The sequence below is a fragment of the Mustela erminea genome, chromosome X (genome assembly GCF_009829155.1).
Source record: "Mustela erminea isolate mMusErm1 chromosome X, mMusErm1.Pri, whole genome shotgun sequence".
Classification (NCBI taxonomy): Eukaryota; Metazoa; Chordata; class Mammalia; order Carnivora; family Mustelidae; genus Mustela; species Mustela erminea.
In genome coordinates, this window is record NC_045635.1 from 11627160 (window position 1) to 11651441 (window position 24282).

General features: G+C 44.0%; 1 protein-coding gene and 1 long non-coding RNA gene across 3 annotated transcripts in view; one reads left to right on the plus strand and one right to left on the minus strand.

Moving 5' to 3' along the window:
- The window catches only part of BMX (BMX non-receptor tyrosine kinase), a 49685-nt gene that overhangs the window by 8813 nt on the left and 16590 nt on the right, over window positions 1-24282 (plus strand). For both annotated transcript variants that reach the window (XM_032331215.1, XM_032331216.1), the window contains exons 5-12: window positions 4568-4687; window positions 7669-7733; window positions 12279-12454; window positions 15257-15328; window positions 15933-15986; window positions 18875-18929; window positions 20072-20151; window positions 23170-23297. In XM_032331215.1, coding sequence (XP_032187106.1) covers window positions 4568-4687; window positions 7669-7733; window positions 12279-12454; window positions 15257-15328; window positions 15933-15986; window positions 18875-18929; window positions 20072-20151; window positions 23170-23297 — 750 coding nt within the window. The remainder of the gene's footprint in view (window positions 1-4567; window positions 4688-7668; window positions 7734-12278; window positions 12455-15256; window positions 15329-15932; window positions 15987-18874; window positions 18930-20071; window positions 20152-23169; window positions 23298-24282) is intronic.
- On the minus strand, window positions 1150-9931 carry LOC116583195. The gene is made up of 3 exons (XR_004282645.1): window positions 9820-9931; window positions 9048-9055; window positions 1150-1161 (listed from the first exon to the last, which is right to left on the minus strand). It is a non-coding gene; the product is annotated as an uncharacterized LOC116583195 (long non-coding RNA).

The window sequence follows — 24282 nt, forward strand, 5'->3', positions numbered from 1 at the left end:
GACTACCCCAACCCGGCTTTTTAACCGGTACGGTGTCAATGCTAGGCAAAACTGGGGGATTCATTTTTTTAATTTACTTATTTGACAGAAAGGAAGAGAGACGGCGAGAGAGCAAACACAAATGGAGGAGTGCGAGAGGGAGAAGCAGGCTTCCTGCTGAGCAAGGAGCCCACACGGGGCTCCATCCCAGGACCCTGGGTTCATGACCTGAGCCGAAGGCAGATGCTTAATGGCTGAGCCACCCAGGTGCCCCAGAACTAGGGGATTTAATGGAGCTTTTGCTCAGGGATTCTCAGGCTGCTTTGGTGACAGGCTGTGGTAGAAGAGAGAACGTTGTTGGCTATTTGGCGCTATGATGTTTCTCCCAGTGATATTCTTTAAAAAAAAAAAAGATTTTATTTATTTGACAGACAGAGATTACAAGTAGGCAGAGAGGCAGGCAGAGAGAGAGAAGGAAGCAGGTTCCCTGCTGAGCACAAAGCCTGATGTGGGGCTCGATCCCAGGACCCTGGAATCAGGACCTGAGCTGAAGGCAGAGGCTTAACCCACTGAGCCAGCCAGGCGCTGCTCCGGGTGATATTCTAGTTTGGCAGGCAGGTGATAGTGTGAGGACAGCATAGAACCCGAATGCGTGACTCTACTGGTGGAATTTCAGATATCGAGCCCCGAGACCAGGTGAGGTTTTGTTTTGAGTCTCAGGTTAGGGTTTTTTCTCAGTTTTTCTTCACACATAGGGCTTCGTTTTCCCTCTGCTTGAAAAGGTTTAGCAATCTCTCCTGTAGGATAGTCCAGTGGTCCAGGGAGGTCCAGAAGCCTCCCTCTCCCTGCTCCCAGCTTGCTGAACTGAGAAGGGCATCCGTCTTAGCGACAGACACATCCTCCACGCCCTGCTTTGCTGTGACCGCTAAAGAAACCATCTCGAGTCTCTGGATCTCAGGTTCCCAACCCTATGAAATGGGAGGTCATGTCGCTTTTTTCCTCGAGGGATCATGAGCCACAAATGAATAAAACTCACATATATACTGAAGGGTCCAACACACAAACGTGAGTCCCGATGGCTAGAGTGGGCCCTCCTAGATGAGCCCTAAGATGCTGCTCTGGGGGGACTTCCCGGGAATGGTTGCAGCGTCCACCCGCCCAGTGTGCCGCTGTGAGGCAGACCTCAGGGTCCTTCTGCAACCACATGCGGCAAGCTGGCTTGGGCGGCCCTGGAGAGCTCAGGTAAAGGCCAATAGAGCATAAGGGAGAGCGGAGAGAGAGAAGCCAAAGGGAATGTCTTAGCTCCTGGTAAGACTTCAGAAAGACCTTATCACGAGGGCTGCTGCATGCAGGGCAAGCCATGTGTATCCACTAACAATGCTTGGGGACGCAGGTAAAAAGACACCAAGCAGCTGTTGGAACAAAGGCACGTCCATTCCTCTCACACCGTTCACAAGACCGGAGGTACACGGTCCCGGGCTGGGGCAGCAGCTCAGGCAAGTCAGTAGGGACCCAGGCTCCCGCTAGCTTTCTGCTCTGCTACCCTCAGAGGCTCTTGGGAAGGCTCTGAGCTTTTCCAGAAGCGTCCCCTGCAAATTCCTGGAGGTGTTTACTGGCCAGATCTGTGTCTCGTGGCCATCTCCATATGTAAGGGGGCTTGGAAGACAGTATCTGGTTTTCCAGCCTTTCTGCGGGCCCAGAGTCGGAGAGGAGGTGGGTGAGGCGGGCTTGAAGGAAACAAGAGAAGAAGATGGCAGCAGCCGTGCGTCCGGCCAACCAACCCGCCTCCCCAGGAAAACAAAGAAGTTTTGTCACAGAAATCCTCTCCCCTGGGTAGTCTTTTTGTCTGCTAGTTAGCTTGGGCATTATGAACTCAGGTGGCATCGGAGACATGGCATTTTGCAGAAGGTGACCTAGACCCAGGAGGTTTGGGCTGACTGAGTGGGGACTGGGGCATGTCAGCCACCGCGGTTCTGAATTCAGCTGAGCAGATGCGGAAAAAGCGTGTCCTTCTTTCCAAAGATGAAAACCGAAGGGGATGCTACAGGAAAGCTGGCATCTGGTCATTGGATTATAATAGAAGAATCTTGGGGCTGAGTCTCAGATATGCTGCTTACTAGAGGTTTATGAACTTGAGCAAGTTAGACCACCTCTCCACACCTCAGGTCCTCTTATTATCATGATTAAATGGCTGGAGTGTCGCCATGTGGACTTCTGGACTTGATTGGAAAAGAAATAGTTATCCAGGAAACAAAATCGATGTAGTAGGAAATAACAGGAATCCTGGCATGTGGGAAGCAGGAGCTTGGAGAGCTGGAAGGCAAGTCTTGTGCCCAAGGAATCGCAATGACCATTTGGTCAATGGTCAATGGTGGTCAATGACCACCAGTTCTGAGTCAGAAACTAGCATTTTATAATTTTAACTCCTTTGGCTTTTGGGGACTTCTGCAATAATTTCCCTTTAGTTCCCATTTATATTTAGTCAAGTTTTTTTTTTTAATACCAGTGCTTTTGGGGGGCCTGGGTGGGTTAGTGGGTTAAGCCGCTGCCTTCAGCTCAGGTCATGATCTCGGGGTCCTGGGATTGAGCCCCACCTCGGGCTCTCTGTTCAGCAGGGAGCCTGCTTCCTCCTCTCTCTCTGCCTGCCTCTCTGCTTACTTGTGATCTCTCTGTCAAATAAATAAAATAAAAATCTTTAAAAAAAAATACCAGTGCTTTCAGCTAGGCTGAGCTGAGCTAACCTAAGGGAATGATAACACTGAAAGCCCTCTGTTCGTTGAACATGTGCTCTGAGCCAAACACAGAGCTGGCTGCTTTACATACATTATGGTTTGGAAATGATCCGATGACCCAGTAAAGCACTTAGTATCTCCAAACACTTCCTTGAATCGGGGTTGAAAAGGAGGAACAGAACTCTCCTGGGATTAAAATAAGGAAGGCTTAAAATGAATATAAAATCGGGTGCCTGGGTGGCTCAGTGGGTTAAGCCGCTACCTTCGGCTCAGGTCATGATCTCAGGGTCCTGGGATCGAGTCCCGCATCGGGCTCTCTGCTCAGCAGGGAGCCTGCTTCCCTCTCTCGCTCTCTGCCTGCCTCTCCGTCTACTTGTGATTTCTGTCAAATAAATAAATAAAATCTTAAAAAAAATGAATATAAAATCAAGAGTTAAAGAATTGAAGTCACACATAGAATCAGCCCTAGAGACTCTCCTTGAACTGTTCTCTACTAAGATCTTGTAGGTTTCTCCGCTATGTTTTGAGAGACACTCATTTGGTGTAGAAACAGTATTCTACTCCAGTATTAGAACTTCATTTCTTTGGGGACACCTGGGTAGCACAGTTGGTTGAGTGTCTAACTCTTGGTTTTGGCTCAGGTCATGGTCTCAGAGTCATGGGATCGAGCTCTATATCAGGCTTCGTACTTGGCAGAGTCTGCTTGTGATTCTCTCTCCCTCTCCCTCTGCCCCACCCATGCCCTGCCTCTCTATAGTGCCTGAATAAATCCTTAAAAAATAACAGCATATTTGAAAAAAAAAAAGAATTTCATTTCTTTAGATTAAACTTGCCCTGTTCTCATTATTTTTTAAAATATGCACCTATTCCTAGAAAAGTAGCCACACAAACAATCCATTCCTTAGTGTAAACAAGTCAAAGTCACAAGAGACAAAGCAGAGATGAGGGACAGTTCCAGATCAAGGGAAACTATTGTTTCCAGACAGTTCCAGATCAAGAGAAACCACTGTGATTCTGGATTGGATCCCCAATCAGAAACAGTGAATGCTTATCAAGGGTATATTACTGGCACAGTTGGGAAAATTTTGACTATAAAATACTCAACAGTAGTGTTGTATCAGTGTCAAAGTTCCTGAATTTGATAACTGTATCATGGTTATGTAACAGATTGTCCCTACTAACAAAAGTTAAATGCTGATATATTTATCAGTGATGTTATTTAGGTCATGATATCCGCAACTTACTTTCAAATAGTTAACAAAATGTAGTAATAATTTCAAAATTTTAATAGTAATAGTATGTATGAACAGAGAGAAAGAAAAGCAAATATGGTAAATAGTTAAAAATTGGTGAGTCTGGGTGAAGGGTAACAGACATTCATTGTACTATCCTTGAAACTCATCTGTGCCTTTAAAATATTTCAAAATGAGGAGCTGAGGAAAGCACATGTTCATTAGAACCTTCTCTTCTTGCTGAGACCTAGGCCTATCCTTCAGCCCCTTGAACCCCATGTGCCCTAACCCACTTGTTTCCTTTATAGATGTATTTCTAAAACCCTAGACCGCCAAGTTAATCTGCATATACACTTTCTAGTGTTGTCTTTTTTTTTTTTTGTAAGACTGATAGAAATTCTCATGTGTTGTTCTCACTCTATACCTGGGTAGATTTTTAAGCAAATTTTTGGCTTATGAACTTTGGAGTGAAAGACTTATATCCTTGGGGAGCCCTTTGCTCTTACCCTGGTTGCTGGCAAAATAAGGTTTTCATTGTTCTGTGATAACAGCGCTTACTGAATGTGTTTCTTCTCTTGGGCCAACATTTGCTCATGCTGTATTTTCTTCCTGCCTGTTCCCCAGAGATAAGGGGCAACCCTCACTTGCTGATCAAGTACCATAGTGGGTTCTTCGTGGACGGAAAGTTCCTGTGCTGCCAACAGAGTTGCAAAGCAGCCCCAGGATGTACCCTCTGGGAAGCATGTAAGGTGCCCCCCCACCCCGCAATGGGTGGGACCCTGGGAGGATGGGGCCCCATGAGGCAAACCTGCCAAATTCCAGAATAGCTCACCAGCTTGGGAAAACAAGATGTGCCACATTGGTTGACATCATGTAAACCCAGCCTCAAAAAATGCTATTGGGCAGATGAAGTCTATTCTAGGGTCAACTGAGTCATGTTCATTGAAATGATAACAATATTAACATTTGCTGTTCTTTCATTTCATGAGAAATTTTTTTTAATTGGAATCATGAACCGAGCAAGGAGCTATTTATTCCCTCCCATAATTCTTTCTGGTTTAAGATAAACTCCCAGTGGGTAGAATATGGTGAACATATCACCATGGTTCATAGCCTAAAATAATAAACTAAAAAAAAACCAATTTTCTTTTTAATAATACATCAAGGGATAAAACTTAAAGTGACACTTTGAATCATTATAAATACCAAACTGATGGACGATCAAGTTTTAAAAGACATCTTTAAAGGACTGACCATTCTGGGCATGTTTACTGATTTCATAATAACACCACAGAAGGTAGTGAAGGATCTGCTTTAAGGGCAATCAGATTCTACCCAGAGTTATATTCCTAAGAAAGTCTGCCTGAGATTTTATCTGGGGACAGAAAGGAAGGCCCACCAAGTGGCTTTGAAGGGCTAAGGGAGGGAAGAAATTAGGTTGTTTTCTGCTTATGCACTATAGGGTCCCATCTCATCTCTAGGATATTTACATGAGATGGTCTTTTTTTCTTTTTTAAGATTTTAAAAAAGATTTTATTTATTTTATTATTTAAATATTGTTTATTATATAAGCTTTATATAGTTCATGCTTTTATTGAGTAAAAAGAGGGCTCCCTATTACTTCATTCTCTTGGGTCATGTCCCTCCCCAAGGAATTCCCAGCAGAAATCATCTTCTGTTCTTTAAGATGCTTATTTAAACGTCAGGAGAGGGAAAAGGACAAGCAGACTCCACACTGAACATGGAGCTTAAGATGGGGCTCGATCCCACGATCCTGAAACCCTGTGATCAGGACCTGAGCTGAAACTAGGAGTCAGACACTTAACTGACTGAGCCACCCAGGTGCCCCATGAGGCAGTCTTATAAATTTTAGAAGTTTGTCACTGTGTAACAACCATAAGTTGTGAATAAATTAAAAAGGAGAAGTTATTCTGGTAACAGTTTTACCAGCTTGAGCAAACTATGCTGGGATCACACCTTTAATGAACTGAATAAGGTCAGCGGTATGATACCTCTTTATGAATTATAAAAGACACGAGGTCATGAGCTGTTATTCACATTTACTCCAGTATAGTATTGATACCTGACAGTCTCATTAATGGTATTACTAGTAATTTGACAACAAAAATCAATGAATAAATGTTCATGGTGTTTTCTATCTTAATTAGACTACACAACAAATATTTATTGATCTTAAATAATATCACATTGCCCTTTATATTTAGGAATTATTGTAATTTGATGAACTATACAGAAATTATTGTATATGGATTCCTCCCTCCACTTAAGGGGCTGAGGAATAATGTTTCCTTACAGCATTAATTCTTTCTCCCAATTATTCTGTCAGTGATCTGGTACCATTACCCAGCAGGCCAGATTCTAGCTCTGACCCTAACTCCCTGGGAAGAAGCAGGAGGAAAGGCCATAGAGAACACTCCCTTGGCACTTTCATCCTAGGCTCGATCTGGATGGCGTCTGCCATATGTTCTGGGTGCAACAGGCTCTTTGCCAGCCTCTGAGGAAAACTACAGAATTTGGAGCTGCCGTGGGTCCATGAGCAGCTATCGTACCGTTTAGCTAGCCGAGTATAACGTACTCCTCTGCTAGGTTACAGAGTGGCCCAAGGGTACAGTTACTAGGAAGGAAATAGTTTTAAGCTCTTGCTTCCTTCTGTCTCCAAAATGTCCTGGACCATTCCTTTTCCAGGGTATGTGCGTGGCCTACAAGTAAATTTACCATATCCCCCAGTTCGTTGGGAGCAGTCTCATTCTGCAGCTGGTGACCTGGCATAATTATTAAAAACTTACCTATCCCTGTAAAGAAATGTTCCGGAGTGGTTAGTAAATTATATGGCCGCTCTATTTGTAAGGCATCTAATGGCTTTACACCCATAGCCTGGGCAGAAACCAGCAATTGTCAAAAGAAATGGAAAAAAAGAGAGGGTGGTTGGGTTATGGACATTGGGGAAGGTACGTGCTATGGTGATTGCTGTGAAGTGTGTAAACCTGGCGATTCACAGACCTGTACCCCTGGGGCTAATAACACATTATATGTTAATAAAAAATTAAAAATTAAATGAAAAAGAAATGGAAAAAAGTCGGAGACAGGTTTTTTCACTTATAAATCAGCTACCTGGGGATACCTGGGTGGCTCAGTCGGTTAAGCATCTGCCTTAGGCTCAGGTCATGATCCTGGAGTCCTGGGATCCAGCCCCGGGTTGGACTCTCTGCTCATCAAGGAGTCTGCTTCTCTCTCTGACCACCCCCCCACCCCACTTCTTGTGCACTCTCCCTCTCTCTCTCTCAAATAAATAAATAAAATCTTTAAAAAAATAAATCAAGTACTTATAAGCATCTCGTATGAGTCAATCAAAGAGGAATCAGAGATGGATTCTTGACACCTGGCGTCATAGGTACTACCCAAAGAGATTAGATACCTGCATTTCAAACACAAGGTGGAAATGTGGTATAAATTAATAGTTTACAGGATTTAGAGAAACTTGAATGTTTTTATCCATTTGGGGAGGATATTGATAACCAAGAGGGGAGCAGTGGTGTTTGAGTTGGGTGTTACGCAGGAAAACAACAAAATCACTCCAAGTGCTGTGTCTAAATTCAAGTCATCTGAAGCATTGATCACATAAGCTAGTTCATCCTTTTGATTCCTAACATCTGCTTTGTTTTGTTTGAAAGTTCCTCCTGATATTATTTGGTTTTGCTTTTCAGATGCTGATCTACACGTTACAGCCCATGAAGAGAAACACAGAGTTCCCATCTTCCCAGACAGAGTGGTAAGTTAATATTAAAAAATTTTTGCATAGCCAGGACATATTAAATAAACCATGAGTTGCCAGATTCGAGACTAGAAAATATGGCCTGCACTGGGACTGCTGAGCAAAGAGAGGACAGAGGTGAGCTATCATAGATAGCAATGGCAGCATTGAATGCCAAGCCCAAATAGTGAATCCTTTTACCATTTTATATTGTTGTACTTAATAACTGGGCCTTTTCTAACCTGTAAGCACATAAATAGTCACCAAAAAATGGGTGCGTGTAGGAGACGTCCTTATGATGGCATCACACAGGACAGGCAGGTGTAGTTAGCTGTCACTCCTCCCCCAGCAGCTGCATGGTCACGACTGCCTCATGCAGGTATCCTGAAGAAGGATGGGACTTCATAGGACACAAGCAGAAAATAACCTAATTCTTTCCCTTCAAAAGCCACGTGGTGGGCTTTCTTCTCTGTCCCTGAATGGAATCTTAGGGAGATTCCATAGTTTTCCAGCTGCTCTTAGATGAAACAAAATGTCCCAATTACTAGTAGTCACGAGAAGAACCTCTACATTGTCCTATCCAATGTTATAAACATATACCTCCAAACGTCATCCCAAGTTACAGCTTCTCCCCTTCACATAGTTCAGGTGTGCATCAGCTAGCTGGCTGCCTGCTTTGGGGAGAGAGCCATGGAGAAGCTGAGATTTCTGATTCTTTCATGGTTGGGGCCCAGGAGGAGGGGGTTTAATGAACAGTCATTTGTGGCAGATTACGTCATGATTTTGGCAGGGGTGGCTTCTGGGTGAGACAGTTGTCTAATGCTGACTCTAGCTTATGGGAAACTTTGTGGGTTCCCCATGAGAGTGCAGATCCAAATGGAGTTTTATGGTGGAGTGGTTGTCTTGACCCTTAGCTCTTGAGTTTCTAGTCTTTACATTTCTGCTGGGTCAGTTCACCCATCTTGGATAGAGTTCCTTTCAAGATGGCTCCCAGAACCCTCTCCCAAGGGTGGAGTTGGCCTACAGTACAACAGACAAAACTGACTGCTCTGGTTGGTACAACTGTATGTGACTCACTCTTGCAATACAGGCTGCTGCTCTGTTTTTGTTCTGCTTTCAGGTGTGTAGCCATAGCCTCCTACTTTTAGGCTTCCGAGGCAGATGTCAGCCTCCTCAAATGCCAGGGGACACATAAAATGGCCTCCCGGTGATGCTCTAGAAGCTCTCCCAGAAGTAAAGGAGTGTCTCTACCCATCCATTCGCTCTATGGTGTCTTGGGTACTTATTTTCAGCTGCACACAATCACACACACACACACACACACACACACACACACACCCCTCTCTTTCTAAGTAAAAGCCACATAATCTTTATGAACCAACATGAAGGACAAAAGGAAATCCATTAGAGGAGGTTAAATTGTATCTCCTAAATTTCATGTTCACCCAGAACCTCAGAATGTGACCTTATTTGGAAACAAGTTTCTGCAGATGTAATTAATTAAGGACTAAGGTGAGATCATACTTGCTAAGGATGTATCCTTATAAGAAGAGTAGAGGACACAGGGAGATACACAGAGAAGAAGGCCATTTAAAGACCTAGGCGGATCAGAAAACAAATAATCCAGTTAAGAAATGGGCAGATGACATGAATAGACACTTTTTCAAAGAAGACATCCAGATGGCCAACAGACACATGAAAAGATGTTCAACATCACTCGTCATCAGGGAAACACAAGTCAAAACCACCATTAGATATCACCTCATACCTGTCAGAATGGCTAAATTTAACAACACAAGAAACAACAAGGGTTGGCAAAGATGCAGAGGAAGAGTAACCCTCCTTCACTGTTAGGGGGAATGCAAGCTGGTGCAGCTCCTCTGGAAAATAGGATGGAGGTTCCCCAGAAAGTTGAAAACAGTACTACCCTGTGACCCAGCAATTGCACTACTAGGTATTTACCCAAAGGATACAAAAATACTGATTCAAAGGGATACATGCACCCCGACGTTTGTAACAGCATTACCAACAATATCCAAACTATGGAGAGAGCCAAAATGTCCCTCACTGATGAATGGATAAAGAAGAAGTGGTATATCTATACAATGGAATATTATTCAGCCAACAAAAAGAATGAAATTTTGCCATTCACGGTAATGTGGATGGAGCTGAAGAGTATAAAACTAAGGAAAATAAGTCAGAGAAAGACAAATACCATATGATCTCGCTCATGTGGAATTTAAGAAAGAAAACAGATGAACCTATGGCAAGGATAGGGGGAAGAGAGAGAGGGAAACAGGCCGTAAGAGACTCTTAATGATAAAGAACTAAGGGGTTGATGAAGGGAGGTGGGCAAGGGGATGGGCTAGATGGGTGATGAGTACCAAGGAGAGCACCTTCTTGTGATGAGCCCTGGGTGTTGTATGTCACTGATGGATCACTGAATTCTTCTCCCGAAGCCAATATTGTACTGTATGTTAACTAAACCTAAAATTTAAATGCATAAATAAATAAACACCTATGCAGGAGATACGAATTATGCTGCCACAAGTCAAAGAATGCTAGAACCACCGGAAGTTGGAAGTGGCTAACGAATATTTTCCCACAGAGCTTTCACAGGGAGCACAGTCATAGTGAAGCCCTGATTTTGGACCTGGGGCTTCCGGAACAGCGAGAGAACAAATCTCTGTTGTTTCAATCCACTGAATGTGTACTGGCTTGTTATGGCAGCCCAAGGAAACTAATATAGTTGTTCAGGTTTGAGGGTTTTGTTATCAGCAACATTGTTATTTTGGTTTGGCTCCATGCTCCAGTCCTGAAGCTGGAAAATTATGGCTTTATAAAACACCTAAGAGCAGATATATACCAGAAAAAGCAAATTTAGAGAAACAAAGGGTTGACTAGAGGTTGCCCAGGGCCAGGTTGGGAACAGGTGACTATTCACAGTCACAAGGGCCTTACACGAGTGATGGCAATGTGCTCCGTCTGGATTGTGGTGATGGTTTGTCCATCTGGACAATTTTACCAAAAGTCTCTGAATTCTACACTGATGAAGGGTAATTTTCATGGTATGCAAATCATAATTCAGTAAAATTTGTTTTCAACAAATCTAAGAGCAGAGGATAATTTAGGAGCCAGAAACTATTGCATCTAATCTCTGACAAGGAATTCTTTGGGAAATGTGCTGAAAATTATCAGTCAGGCAAATCAGCAGCCAAGGATTTGTAAGTCTGTTTTGATTGTAAGCTGCCCTAAGGGATCAAGGATCAGCGAGAGTATCATGAAAAATGTGTTTACCTTTGTTTTTACCAGAACATTCTGTAGAGGACTTACTTTGCAGAGTGGAGGAAATTAAAAATCCACTTTCTAGCCCTTCTGTTCAGATTTCCGTTTAGGGAACTTTCTGGAGCATTTATCTCTGGATGGAACCACATAGCTCATAAATAGTGTCCAGCACTGGGATGTCGATCCCTGCAAAGAAGTAAAAATATGAGTATGAAAAATTAAATGCAGACCTTACATCTTTTTACATGAATTTTTAATTGAGATATAACATGCACTTGGACAAGTATACGCGCCCGAAGTGTTCAGCTTGACAACTTTTCACAAGCCGAACACATCTGTATAACTCTCACTCAAATCAAAGAACAGAACATCGCAGAACCCCGGGGTACCATCGTGTTCCTTTCACTACATCCCACTGAGAGTACTCACTAGCCTGACTTACAACATCATAGCTCACGGGCTTGGTTTTGACCTTTACGTAAATGGGATCATAAAGCACATCATCGTCGTGTGTTATCTGTCTTTCTGTGAGACTGACTGACACTTTAGCGTGTGGTTGTAGTTTACTCTCACTGCTGTAGAGGATTCCCCTGTGTGAATATACCCCTATGTTCATTTTATTGCTACTGTAACAAATCACCAAAATTGAGTGACTTAAAGCATCACAAATTTATTTTCTTGAAATTCTGAAGGTCAAAAGTCTAACATAAAATGGGTCCATAGAGCTGCATTCCTTCTGGAGGCTTTAGAGGGGAAAAAAATCCATTGCCTTGGCTTTTCCAGCTTCTAGGGGCCAACTATGTTCTTTGATTTCTGGCCCCCTCCTCTATCTTCAGGACCAGAAGGGTAGCACCTTATGTTTAATATCAAATAAGTTTATTATCTTCCCCTTTAAATGGACATTTAGGTCATTTCCGGTTTTTATCGAATGGAAATAATTGTGCTATGAACATTCTTATATGTGTCATTTGATTTCACTGCTGGACGTGCGTATAGACTTTCTGGATTGTAGGGTATGTGCACGGTTGACCTCAGTAGATTCTGCAAACCACTTTTCAATGTGTTTATGCGCTCCGTACTGCAACCAGCCCAGTATGAGAGCTCCAGTTGCTCCAGATGTTTGCCTATACTTAGTACTGCCCTTGTTGCCCTTGTATTCTTTTCCTTTCCTTTTCCTTCCTTCTTTCCTTCCGAAGAGCTAATGTACTTGGCTTGTTAGTTCCCAGTGCCTGAATCTGTGTCTCACTGTGATATATGAAAATCTCTTCTCCTCCAAAGCTGAAGATTCCTCGAGCAGTTCCTGTTTTCAGAATGAATGAACCATCCTCAAGTACCACCATGGCCCAGTATGACAGTGACTCCAAGAAAAACTACGGCTCTCAGCTGACTGTCAACACGCAAGGTACTCCAAGAGAAGATTGCCCTGACTGGTGGAAAGTAAGGAAACTGAAAAGGTAAACTTCAGCTCCCAGTTGGGCTCCCCAGCATGTAGGCTAGAATTACCCACAGCCTTGGATGTCAGCCTCAAAGCTGTCCACACGGGCCTTAGTTGAGAAGGGCCATCCTTTCCGAAAAGGCTCAGCGCTTGAGCCTGAAGTCTGGCCGAGCAGGTGCCCCGCTGGGACCGAAAGCCATGGACTTCCCATCTATGATCTGATCTATGATCTAAACGATCCTTGCGCATTTTATTCCCTCCTCTTTCTCTCCTCCTCTCCTCCAAATAACCCTACATGCCAGAACTTGGAAGCTTTAAAATATACCCTTTACATGAGGTAGTTCAGGGTGGGCTTACTTTTGTCCTGTGCTTACAAATGACAAGTAACCCTCCCAGCGAGGCTTTGGCTGCCTTCTCGGGATGGGCACCTTTCACTTTTCCTGACGTAAGTCGTCTCACTTGTTTTTAATCAATTATTTTTATTAACATATAGTGTATTATTAGCCCCAGGGGTACAGGTCTGTGAATCGTGAGGCTTACACACTTCGCAGCACTCACCATAGCACATACCCTTAAGCCGAAAGTTGCTACCTAAGGCCAGACTGAAAATTACCTTGAAGGCTCCATACTTGATGTTCACTAAAGATTGGATTGAATCGCAAGATGACAATAGAAAAAGGGTCAAGTGACTGTCCTTCCCTCTTGCCTCAGCCTTCCTCCCCATCACGTTCTTCACTGTCTGACATCCCCTCGCCCAGTCATTAGCCTCCCTGCAGGGCACCGGGGTCTGTCTTTCCCAATAATGTAGAATACCCCTTGGCTCCCAGGCATCTCCTTTCTTGGTTTTCTCCCTCGTGCCCTTATTTTTTTTTTTTTATTCTTTCCATCCTCATCATCCACCCAAAGCAAATGCCTCACTGTACCGGTGACACAGACACAGGGTCACACGGAACTTGAGAGAATGTAGGTGTATTCTTGCTGTTGCTTTTGGCATAACAAATTGCGGTGCTTTTCATTTCAAAGTGGAGCTAAGAGTCCAAGTGTATTAATCTATACCTCGCGCCTGAGGCGACGTGTCCCATTTATTTGCCTGCAATCCAGTCTTCTTGTGGAAGGAGACCATCGAAAGACACAGATCCTAGGAGAGCGGGTGTCATGTCAGCTTTGTGCAAGGCCCCCTCCCTACTGGAAGCCCCAGGGATCCATTGAGGGAAATGTGTGGTGAAACTGATCAGTATTCAAATAAGGAGTCGGCACTATTAATTCACGGGGTGGGGGGTGTGGTTGTACAGCCACCAACGCCTGGATGGCTAGATCCTATCTTTATTGAAATGGTTGACATTTTTTTTCATCACAGATTTTTTTCATTAGTTTTTATCTTTAAAAAGTTTCATCAACACGTTACTGAGTTTTTCTGACACCCCCTTAGGTTCTGCACCCCAGATTCAGTCCCAACCTTGGATTTTTCCCTAGAACTTGAGAAACCTGGCCATCTGAGCAAAGAATCAATGAATCACTTCTTAGCCTGAGTAGCATTGCATCAGTGAGTGAAAGATGATGATGGCTTAAAGGTCTTGTGGATTGAATTTTATAAATGCCGTCATGAGTCTCAGCTTGCATAAGTAGATAATACTTTCTGTCAACTGCCCTCACTTGAGCTGCTTTTTAATTTTTTCCATTAAAGTATTCAAATATTGCAGAATATCCAGGGTACCTTCTCCTAGGTTATTTTCTATGCACATGTTACCGTGTGTAACATTTCTTTCTCTTCACTTCACATCTTGGGCATTTTTTCCCCATTTAAATACATGAAGTGACATTTAAGTTTTAATGTGAAAAAATATTGGATGGTGGTTACACATAACCTGCATTTTGCTCTCTTAGTCATTTTTAAGTATGTTAAAAATTGAGTTGAGAGGTGTTAGGGACACTCACACTGTCGTGTAAGCTCCTCGATTATTTTGAGTGTCTGTATAGTGTTCCATCATATGGATAAACCTCACAGATGCACCATGGGTGGACATTCTCTGTGTGTTCTTAAAAGCAACATAAAAGCGAAAATTGCTTCCACCTTTTAAAATAAGAGTTTTCTTATGAAGAGATGAAGTAAAACAAAACAAAACAAAAAACCTCAGAGATAAACCTCAGAGATGCACCATGGATGGACATTCTCTGTGTGTTCTTAAAAACAACATAAAAAGCGAAAATTGCTTCACCTTTTAAAATAAGAGTTTTCTTATGAAGGGATGAAGTAAAAAACAAAACAAAAACAAAAACAAAAAAACCAAAACCATGCTAGTGAGCAAGGCTCTTCGGAAGGCAGAAATGGCTCCTTCTCAGCGTTGAGGAAATGGAACTAGAGAAGCATTTCCTTGTTAAGGAAGCTTGTTGCTACAAAGGGTGGTTTTGAGAAACAGCCTGAGATAGGAAAGCGAGCAGGAAATAGGTCCTACCTTCCAAGCAAAACAGCATTTTCAGACTTTTCATTGCAATTATAACAGCCAAGAGGAAAATAACATGTTAAAATATCTGAGTGACCGAATGCCTGCATAGCGACAAGAAAATCAAGGCAAACCCCGTCTAGATGATCTTTTCTAGTCACAGCTCTCTTTTGCTTAGGAAGCACTGTCCAGCTATCTCTGGTTATTGGGGTCCCTGCGGGACAAAAATGTGAAAAGGACTCATTGGCTTAAATTCCCAACCCAAGTGAAAGGTGACAGTCCCAATGTTCAAGGAAACTCAAAGATATCTAACAAAACTATTTTTCTTTTTTGACATCTATAAATAAACGTGAATTTACAACATGTATCTTTTGTCGCAGCAACGAAGATTTTGCATCTGGCCACCAAAGGGAAAGGACGGTTGCGAATCACAGCGCCTCCAAGATGTCATGGTAAGTCAAAGGCAGATCATTCCTTTACGTGTAGGATTTGCTTCCATTTGCAGGAAAACTAACCACATTTGCAATCATTTTTGCAACCAGACTTCACGTTTAAGGTAAAGACGAACCAAAAAATTCATGTAGTTTGCCTCTCTGAACCCTTCAGTCAGTCAGACTCCATGGTCCGTGGGTTACAGTTCTCCTCATCTTCTTCTTCTTCTGCCACGCTAGCAGGAAGAAAACTACCCAAAGCCAAGTAACTCTCCTCTAAGAATTGCTCTATACAAAACCCCAACTTTTTTAACCTCCTACTCCAGCTGCTTCTGAAGGCATTTGTCTATTTCATGAGCCCACTCTTCCCAAAGAGTCAGGTACATCCAAGTTCCCGGCGGCCTCCTGGAGCAAAGAGCCATTTCCTCATAAACTGGGCATGAACTCAACTTTTGAGTGGTTCTCTCTTCACTCGGCAGATACCTTCCCAAGTGCAAAGAGGGAATTTTATTTGTCGGGGTGAAAGCTGGGTAGGATTCGATGTTGCACTCCTAGATGGCAGGGGGGTTTTGGGTTGTGTTTTGGTTTGGTTTTGGGCATTCATGTCCTTCCCTCTCTTCTTAAGGGGGTTCCCCGAGTCAAGTTCATCTGAAGGAGAGGAAAACCTGGATGACTACGAGTGAGTTTGAAAGTTCTCTGTGCTCCTCTAAACTGAACATAGATGTTTCTATTCCATTCTTCTCCAAAGTAATGAGAACATACGCCTCAAACTTGCTCAGGAGGCCTGTATTTACTTGGGTAAACTCATGTGAGGTTCTGGGCCACTTATCCAGATGATGGGTGAGAATGAGCTGGGCTGTTATTAAGGGAAATGATTTTCCTCAGTCTGGATTCTCTAAATTGCCTGTACATATTCGCTGGATTTATCATATACCTCGTGTCCCCTTCACTTGACTTTGTTTTCATAGACGCAGTATATGACATTTCTGCTGAGTTTTTCTGCCTTGGAGGTCTCTGGCCAGGGTGATGTTCGAAGGCTCTTATTAGCACTTATTAGTCCCGTCTATGAAGTTGTTTATGATACGGTAACAAGGGAGCGCAACTGAGACTTGAACGTGACTGCATTTATGTTGAGAGAGTCCCATTCCCAGGGCGACCTTATCATTTAACATCCAGATTAGGACATTTTAGAAAGAGAAAAAGAGCACACTAGTACATATTATACTTGGACATGAGGCATGATCTAGACTGGTGAAGGTACTGAGACAGGTTGGCCTAAGGGGCGCTTAAGGTCCTTTCCAAAATCTAAGACTGTGTCCTTCTACAAATAGGGACAAATAAGTCTCCGGGACTTTATTTAAAGTTGGCGTTAAGGAGACGTGGGATTGGCAGGGCAGACTGTGTCTCCCGGATACCTGCTATCAAACGGTAGCCAACTCACTTGACCATCGGGATTATACATCTTTGCAGTTCTGTTTTTCTATGACTGTGCTCACTGAGATATTGGCTCTAGGTACATTGAGAGGTTTTATAAAGCACATGTCACTGTTTCGACTCTTCGTCTTACCTCTAACCCAGCGTAGCCCTTGGCTTTCGTGCCACGTTAGGGAACACCTGCTGTAGGCCCCACCCCCACACACACCATGGCCTTCTCACCACCTTCTAGCTCCCACTGACCCCCACCTTCCTCCCCAACATCTACCCTCAGGAAAGCCTCTGATGGAATAATTCAAACGAAGACATAAATGACTGAGAAATACTTGCACCCAAATTATCCAAAGATAACAGTACTTTGACAGATGAGAAAGATTTAAACCCAGGGGAGTGAATCCCTAATTATGGATGCCAGTCTTTAGCATTTTGATAAATTGGAAGTCTCTCTTTGATTTGGAAAGCCCAGATCTGACCATATGGACAGTCTCTACCTGCATCATTTCTATATTCAAGAGGGGCATGAGACGTGTGCCCTGGGGAAACACTCGGGAGAGACCTGCCCTCTTCCAAGTCCAAGAGATGCCGGAGGGCCATCAGGAGGACAGGGCTGCAGGGTCCAGGGCTCAGCCTCTCACACTGTGCTCGGTGCCCCCACCTTCTTCCTCTGTCAGTGGTACTGAAGTATTTGTTTGGTGGGCAGAACTTCAGGAGGAATTCTACTATGTTCTATTGAAGGCTGATGCACCAAAGTTTAGATGGAAAATCATACCTTAGGACCAGGCTTAAGCTTCTGCTGCTCTGGCAGTGAAATCTTTTTTAAAACAGAGCCAGGCCTCAGCAAAGTTATGACACAAGCAGAGTGTGTGTGTATGGGGGTGGGGGGGCAAGGCTTATTCACAATTCCACCTTGCTTCTCCGGACCTCTGTCCTTATATTCGATCACCTTTTTCTTCTATCTCCCATAGGCATGTTTCCTGGATCATATTCCCTGAGGAGTCTTTTGATTAGCTGTGATTAGCTTAAAATACTGACTCCGAAGAAAATGATCAGTTCCTACCTCAAGTATTAATTATAGCATATCTATAAGGGTAGAGTTAGAAGAGACTTTTAAACTGATAAAACTCAACCCTCATCCTCATTTTTCAAATGGGCAGTTCCAAGGTCAGAAAAGGCCAAGTGGCTTGTCTAGAGCGTACAGCTACTTATTAGGAGGTTATGTCTAGGATCCAAACCTCCCAGCTGGCTGGTGGCCCTTCCATTCCATGGGCCTCCGCACCAGCTGACAAGCCCCGCCCCCTGCCCCCGCCCCGCCCCACCTAATACATCCTCACCCTCCGGTACTTCTTTCCTCCTCAAGTGTTATCCTCTAGCCAGAGGGTCCTTGTGAGGCCCCGAACCCCTGCTCCACCCCACCTCACACCCTGTTTGTTTCCCTAGTGTGACATTCTGGCCAAAGCCAGAAGACAGCGCACATAGCTGATCTCACATGAGAAACAAGTCTGGGGCCTGCTGAGCTCTACATAGTAAGATATGATGCTCTTGGCTCACTTAGTGAAGAAGGTAATATTTCAAGGTCATGTCTGGCTGTTCCACACCATCTATCTCTTAGGTCGCTGTGTTACTGGCTTAATATAACCATAGAGGCCTATCTAATTGCTATCCCACAAATAAAAAAATATTTGTTAGAAAAGCTTTTGCTTTGAAAGTAGGTGCTATAAAGGGTGCTTCTATCAGATCATTAAAAGGAAACTACAGGGCTGAAAGATACGAACTTTCATCTTGTCATTGTGGCAACCCCACTTTCCCACTGGAATATTCTTTCCTTGGTCTCATCTCTGGCTCTCGTTTGAATCAGGGACACATAGGACGCACAGACTGGCCTGAAGGAGCCCAGAGGCTCTTCAGTGACAGCCCGTGTGAAACTGACACCCGGGCACCAGCCCAGACGCGTACTTGCGTGGTGGAGACACGGGAACCCGTAGTTCTGAAAAGCCCCCGGGGTTGGGGGGATCAGTCAGGTTGGGCAATCCCTGATCAAAGCCAATGCCTCATTGCACGGAGTGGAAAGCAGAGTGATGAGGGATCCGGTTACAAATTATTAACTCGCAAATTCGCGATTCTTTCCCATTGTAGCTGGTTTGCGGGTAACATCTCCAGGGCCCAGTCGGAGCAGTTACTGAGACAAAAGGTAAGTTGTCCAGACTTTAAAGGATCTCTCTCGGGCCCAGAGGGTAGTGCCCTTGCTTCTCATAGAAACTGGAGGGCTTACAGTTAAGGGCTCATAGTCCTGGGCTTACCGGGCCCTTCGCCTGTGGCTACCTCCTCTGTTTCTCATCAGCTCGTGCTGGGTAATAAGCCACTTCTAGATTGAGTGGTTTGAAACAAGATTCAGGAGTTCTCACCATTCTGGGCATGGGGTGCCATGGTTCTGCTCCATGTGGTTGACACGGGCTTCCTCATAGCCTGGCGATCCCAAGGCGGGGTAGACACGGACAAGCCCTGGGGTTCACTGCAAACACGAATGCAATTTCGGCTTTTGTCACGCCTGCGAATGCCCTATTAGCCGAAGCAAGTCTGGTGGCCCAGCCTGGACTCTGTGGGGGGGGGGGGGGGACTGCCCAGGGCAAGAATACGGAGACCTGGTTGACAGCCTAGGTCATCTCTGTCCCTGCTCGGGAGCACCCGAACTGGAGTCCAGTTAACCTCTACCTGATTCTGTCACAAGATTGGCATGGAAATAACAGAAGCAAACTCTTTCCACCTGCAAAACTGATGCTGTGTTATAGTTTAACCTAGTAAAACACACCAGGGGTTTTTTGAGGGGGTACTAGTGGGAACATGATGACGTTATCACCGAACGCGGTGTCTTGTCATGTTGTCGCATTCCTAGCTTACTGTCTGCTCTTCCTAGTCTGGGTCTGCTTAGAGTTAGCGCAAGTCATTAAGAAAGACAAGTTGAGCATGGAACTTTGACAAATGCATCTTTGGTTTTGTAATACCTTCCAAGATATTCTATCAGCAGGGATAGGTGGTTTTTAAGTGTTTTTTTCTGAAAGATTAAAATATCAGGCTTGCACAAATACAGACAAAATTATCGAAGAGGGTTAAAAACTAAGCGGAGAGGGAGAGTCCCATTGTGCAGGGTAGGTGTCTCAAGGAACTGAGCGAGAAAAGGAGGAAAGCTGAACTGTGGGTCCCCTTCCGCGCCAGCTGTTGGGTGACCTGGGCTGTCATTGACATTTAAAGTTGATTGAAAAGATCCATTTCCCTACCACCTACCAGAATAATGAAAATGTTTTCCATTCCTTCCACTCTTTCCTTCCTTTCCAGGGAAAAGAAGGTGCATTTATGGTTAGAAATTCCCGCCAGGCGGGAATGTACACGGTGTCCTTATTTAGCAAGGCCGTGGAGTAAGTATGACATGGATGTCTTTCTTTTATCTTTTGTGTATGTTCTTTGAATACGCTGGCCATTTAGTCACGTCTGGGGATAAGACACCATCTTTAAACATGGCCCACCCATCCCAGGCAGCGGCAGAGTGCCCAGTGCACAGCACGCCTCACTAAACACTTGTTAAAGGAATCTTGGCCTGTTCCCCTTTGACTTGGCCCTAAGCCTAGAAAGAGAGGAAAAGTGCAATGGCGTCTGCCCACCGTTGGCCAGACCCACCTGCCGAGTCGAGAAACCCACCCCAGGGTGTGGTTTTTCGTCAGCCTCTCCATTAGAAGTAGAGCTAGCAGAAAGTTGGATCAGTGTATCTGGGTTCCCCAGATAGCTTCTTTCCGGGGTGTTGTCCCCTTTTCGTGGCAAAGAGCTCTGGCTTGAAGCTGCACCTCAGGGTCCAACTCCTGACTTTACCATTTCAAGGCTTTAGGACCCTGAGCAAGTTTCTTAGCCTCTGTGCCTCGACTTCCCCATTTGAAGATTTTATTTATTTATTTAATTTTGAGAAAGAGAGAGAGCGCTCACGAGTGGGGAGGTGGGGGCAGAGGGAGAAGCAGGCTCCTGGCTGAGCAAGGAGCCTGATGCGGGGCTCGATCCCAGGACCCTGAGATCATGACCCGAGCTGAAGGCAATCGCCTAACCAATTGAGCCACCCAGGCGCCCTTGCCTTCCCTGTCTGAAAAGGAAAAATAACAACAACTATTATGCTCTACGGATGAAGTGAGTTAATTCACATGGTGGACACAGCAGTGCTCAGCACAGGGTAAGCGCTTAATACACGGACAGCAATCACTATGATATTGTCGTTATTGTGAAGGAGCGAGTTTAGGCGCGCTACTCTTCCGCCCCGACACCCCTGCACATACGACACCCCCAGTCACCACCTGCAAGACACTGTCACTGACATCAGGATCCTTTGCCAGAGTTTTACAAGCCACTTTCCCATTGGCTGTTAGCTCTTTTGTTCCTTCTAATCACCTCATGAAGCAAATAGGAAAGGTGTTTTCATGGGCACCATTCTACAGAGGAGCTCTCTGAGGTTCCAATATTTCTCTTACTGGTTGGATGGCATGACCCTACCGTGAGCACCTGCAGGGTTTTGGTCATAATGAGTGTTTAAAAGGTTATTTTATTTAAGAATTTTTTTATGGACCATCTACCTCCAATTTGAGAGACTAAGATGTGCCCTACGCAGCAACCCAGAATTTTCCAGTGCAGGAAGCTATGTCCCCAGTGCATCTCATGGACCAGTTTGCACACCTAGATGCCGGCCAAAGCCAACGCCGTAAGAACCAGAGGCAGAGATTTGTTTCATTGACTGTTAAGACTCTGTGACCCTCTGGCCCAGCAGCTTCAGCCAAACCTGGTATCAGTCAAGATCCTTGACACCAGGTTTATTTTTGAAGATGGCCTGGTAGGAAAAAACAGCAAAGAGATAATGAGTCAAGTGAAAATAATCCACATTCATAGCTACGAAAGCCTTCTTTTATGAAACGCCATCAACGGGCTTGAATGAATTTCATGCTGAAACCAAGAACAAAGCAGCCGTTTGCAATAAGAAGCTGCCCCTTTCCCTGTTTGTAATTGCAGTTTTAACTAGGCTGGCATGACCGCGACAGATTTATCAACAGTTTCTTAAGCGCCAAACCTAGTGCAAATTGCTAGGTACAAGATCACATCCAATCATTTTAACAACCAAATGAGGTTAGCTAGCAAGCAGAAGACATGGATGAAAGCCCAGTTCTCGACTGCTAGGCCATACTCTAAAACTGAAGACGGCCTATTGACGGCATCAATGCACCACTATCTTTCAAAATGAGCGCAACGCGGGAAACGTGTCTTACGTGGAAAAGGTCCAAGTTTGTGTGAGGAATTAAAGGACCTCCCCACCCATGTCATCTTGCATGCTCCGCTCCCCAAAGAGCCTCTCCCCCATGCTCTGGGTGAAACACCCACAGCCTAATCACCTTTATCTCTGGCATTTTAATCTTCATTATTATCCTTAAAGAGAACTGGTGTTCAGAAGAATCATCATTATTTCAGACTGGCTAAGGGAGGAACCATGCAGAAAGTTGGAATTTTATTGTACACGCATTCTGTATGTACACAAAGGTGACACTGAGTTCAGAGGGGAACACTCTTCCGCAATTACCAATCATCACAGATAATAGAAATATATCATATAGCAATTTCTATATATAGAAAAAATATCAGATAGTAAGACTGAGAACGCCTCTCTGATTTCCCTCTCCAAAACTGGCAGATGCCTCTAAATTATCATTTAACCATTGTTGAATCAAGCTTCAGTTGATAATTAAAAGCATTCTAGGGGCACCTGGATGGCTCAGTCAGTTAAGCATCCGACTCTTGATTTCGGCTCAGTGGTGATCTCAGGGTCCTGGGATGGAGCCCCATGTCGGGCTCTGCACTCAGTGGGGAGTCTGCTTAAGAATCCACTTTCTGGGGCGCCTGGGTGGCTCAGTGGGTTAAGCCACTGCCTTTGGCTCAGGCATGATCTCAGGGTCCTGGGATCGAGTCCCGTGTTGGGCTCTCTGCTCAGCGGGGAGCCTGCTTCCCTCTCTCTCTCTGCCTGCCTCTCCATCTACTTGTGATTTCTCTCTGTCAAATAAATACATAAAATCTTTAAAATGCAAACTATTAAAAAAAAAAGAATCCACTTTCTCCTTCTCCCTCTGCCCTTCCCCTTGCTCCCTGTCTCTCCCAAATAAAAATATCTTTTTTTAAAGATTTTATTTATTTATTTGACAGAGAGAGAGTTCACAAGTAGGCAGAGAGTCAGGCAGAGAGAGAGAGAAGCAGGCTCCCCGCTGAGCAAAGAGCACAATGCGGGACTCGATCCCAGGACACTGAGATCATGACCTGAGCTGAAGGCAGTGGCTTAATCCACCGAGCCACCCAGGTGTCCCCCAAATAAAAAAATCTTAAAAAAAAAAAACACTCTAACATTCTTTCTTCCTTACTAGTGATAAAAAAGGAACTGTCAAGCATTACCACGTACATACAAATGCTGAGAACAAATTGTACCTGGCAGAAAACTACTGTTTTGATTCTATTCCTCAGCTTATCCACTACCATCAACACAATTCAGCAGGTAATCTATTTCAGTTTTTCTTTCATGGGTCCTTGTTAATAAATATCAATTTTCTGGGATATAGCCAGTCCTCCCAATATTCTTAATATTATTGGGAACCATGAAAATAAGAATAAATATGTTTTCAAGCTAGATACCTGCTATGATTTTTAGCCTGCGTTTCCTGGAACATTTCTGTCTCTAAGCTGCCAGAAAAATGAAGTAGCGTAAGCTGAGCGACTTAGAAGTAGAGATTCTCTTTATAAAAATATTTGTTGTCTTTTTCTGGCCCTAGAAATAAGTTGATCACAAAATTCACACATTATAGAAATGTTTACCATGGGAGAGAGGACCTCCATGGACAAGTTGTTGTCTGTTCTGATGGAATTTTTTGCTATGCTGATGCTAACATTTATTTATTATATGTATTAATGATTTATATGCATATATGTATGCACATTATATTTTTATGGAGATGAGATCATTCCACACATACTACTTTTCAGCTTGCTGTCTATATTCAACATGTCTCAGTGGTCTTTCCAGGCAAATACATATAGCTTATGGTCTATTTAAGAGCTACATAGAATTCTATTGTAGATTTGCTCCGTAATCTTTTCACCTAACCCTGTATTGATAGTGATTGGATCGCATACAGTATTTATACGTTATAACTGATGTTTCAGTGCACAGGCCTGTGCCCGTGGCTCTGTATGGGTGTCTCTGTAGCCAAATTCCCTAGAGGTGGAATTTCTAAGATAACAGTTAAGAAGATTTAAAGTGGAGACATTTTCAAATGCTTTTTAGAGATGTGCCCTCCCGCCAACGGCAATCTCCTTCATCCTCGCCAACATTGGGTACTATTACTCTTTTTAGATTTTGCCTAATCGACCGGCGAAAATGTATATAGAAATTCCTTCTATTGGAGGCGGGAACTCCCTGGTGTGGTGATCATTTCACGTTACAGACGTGTCAGATCATCACACTGCATACCTCTAAAGTTACG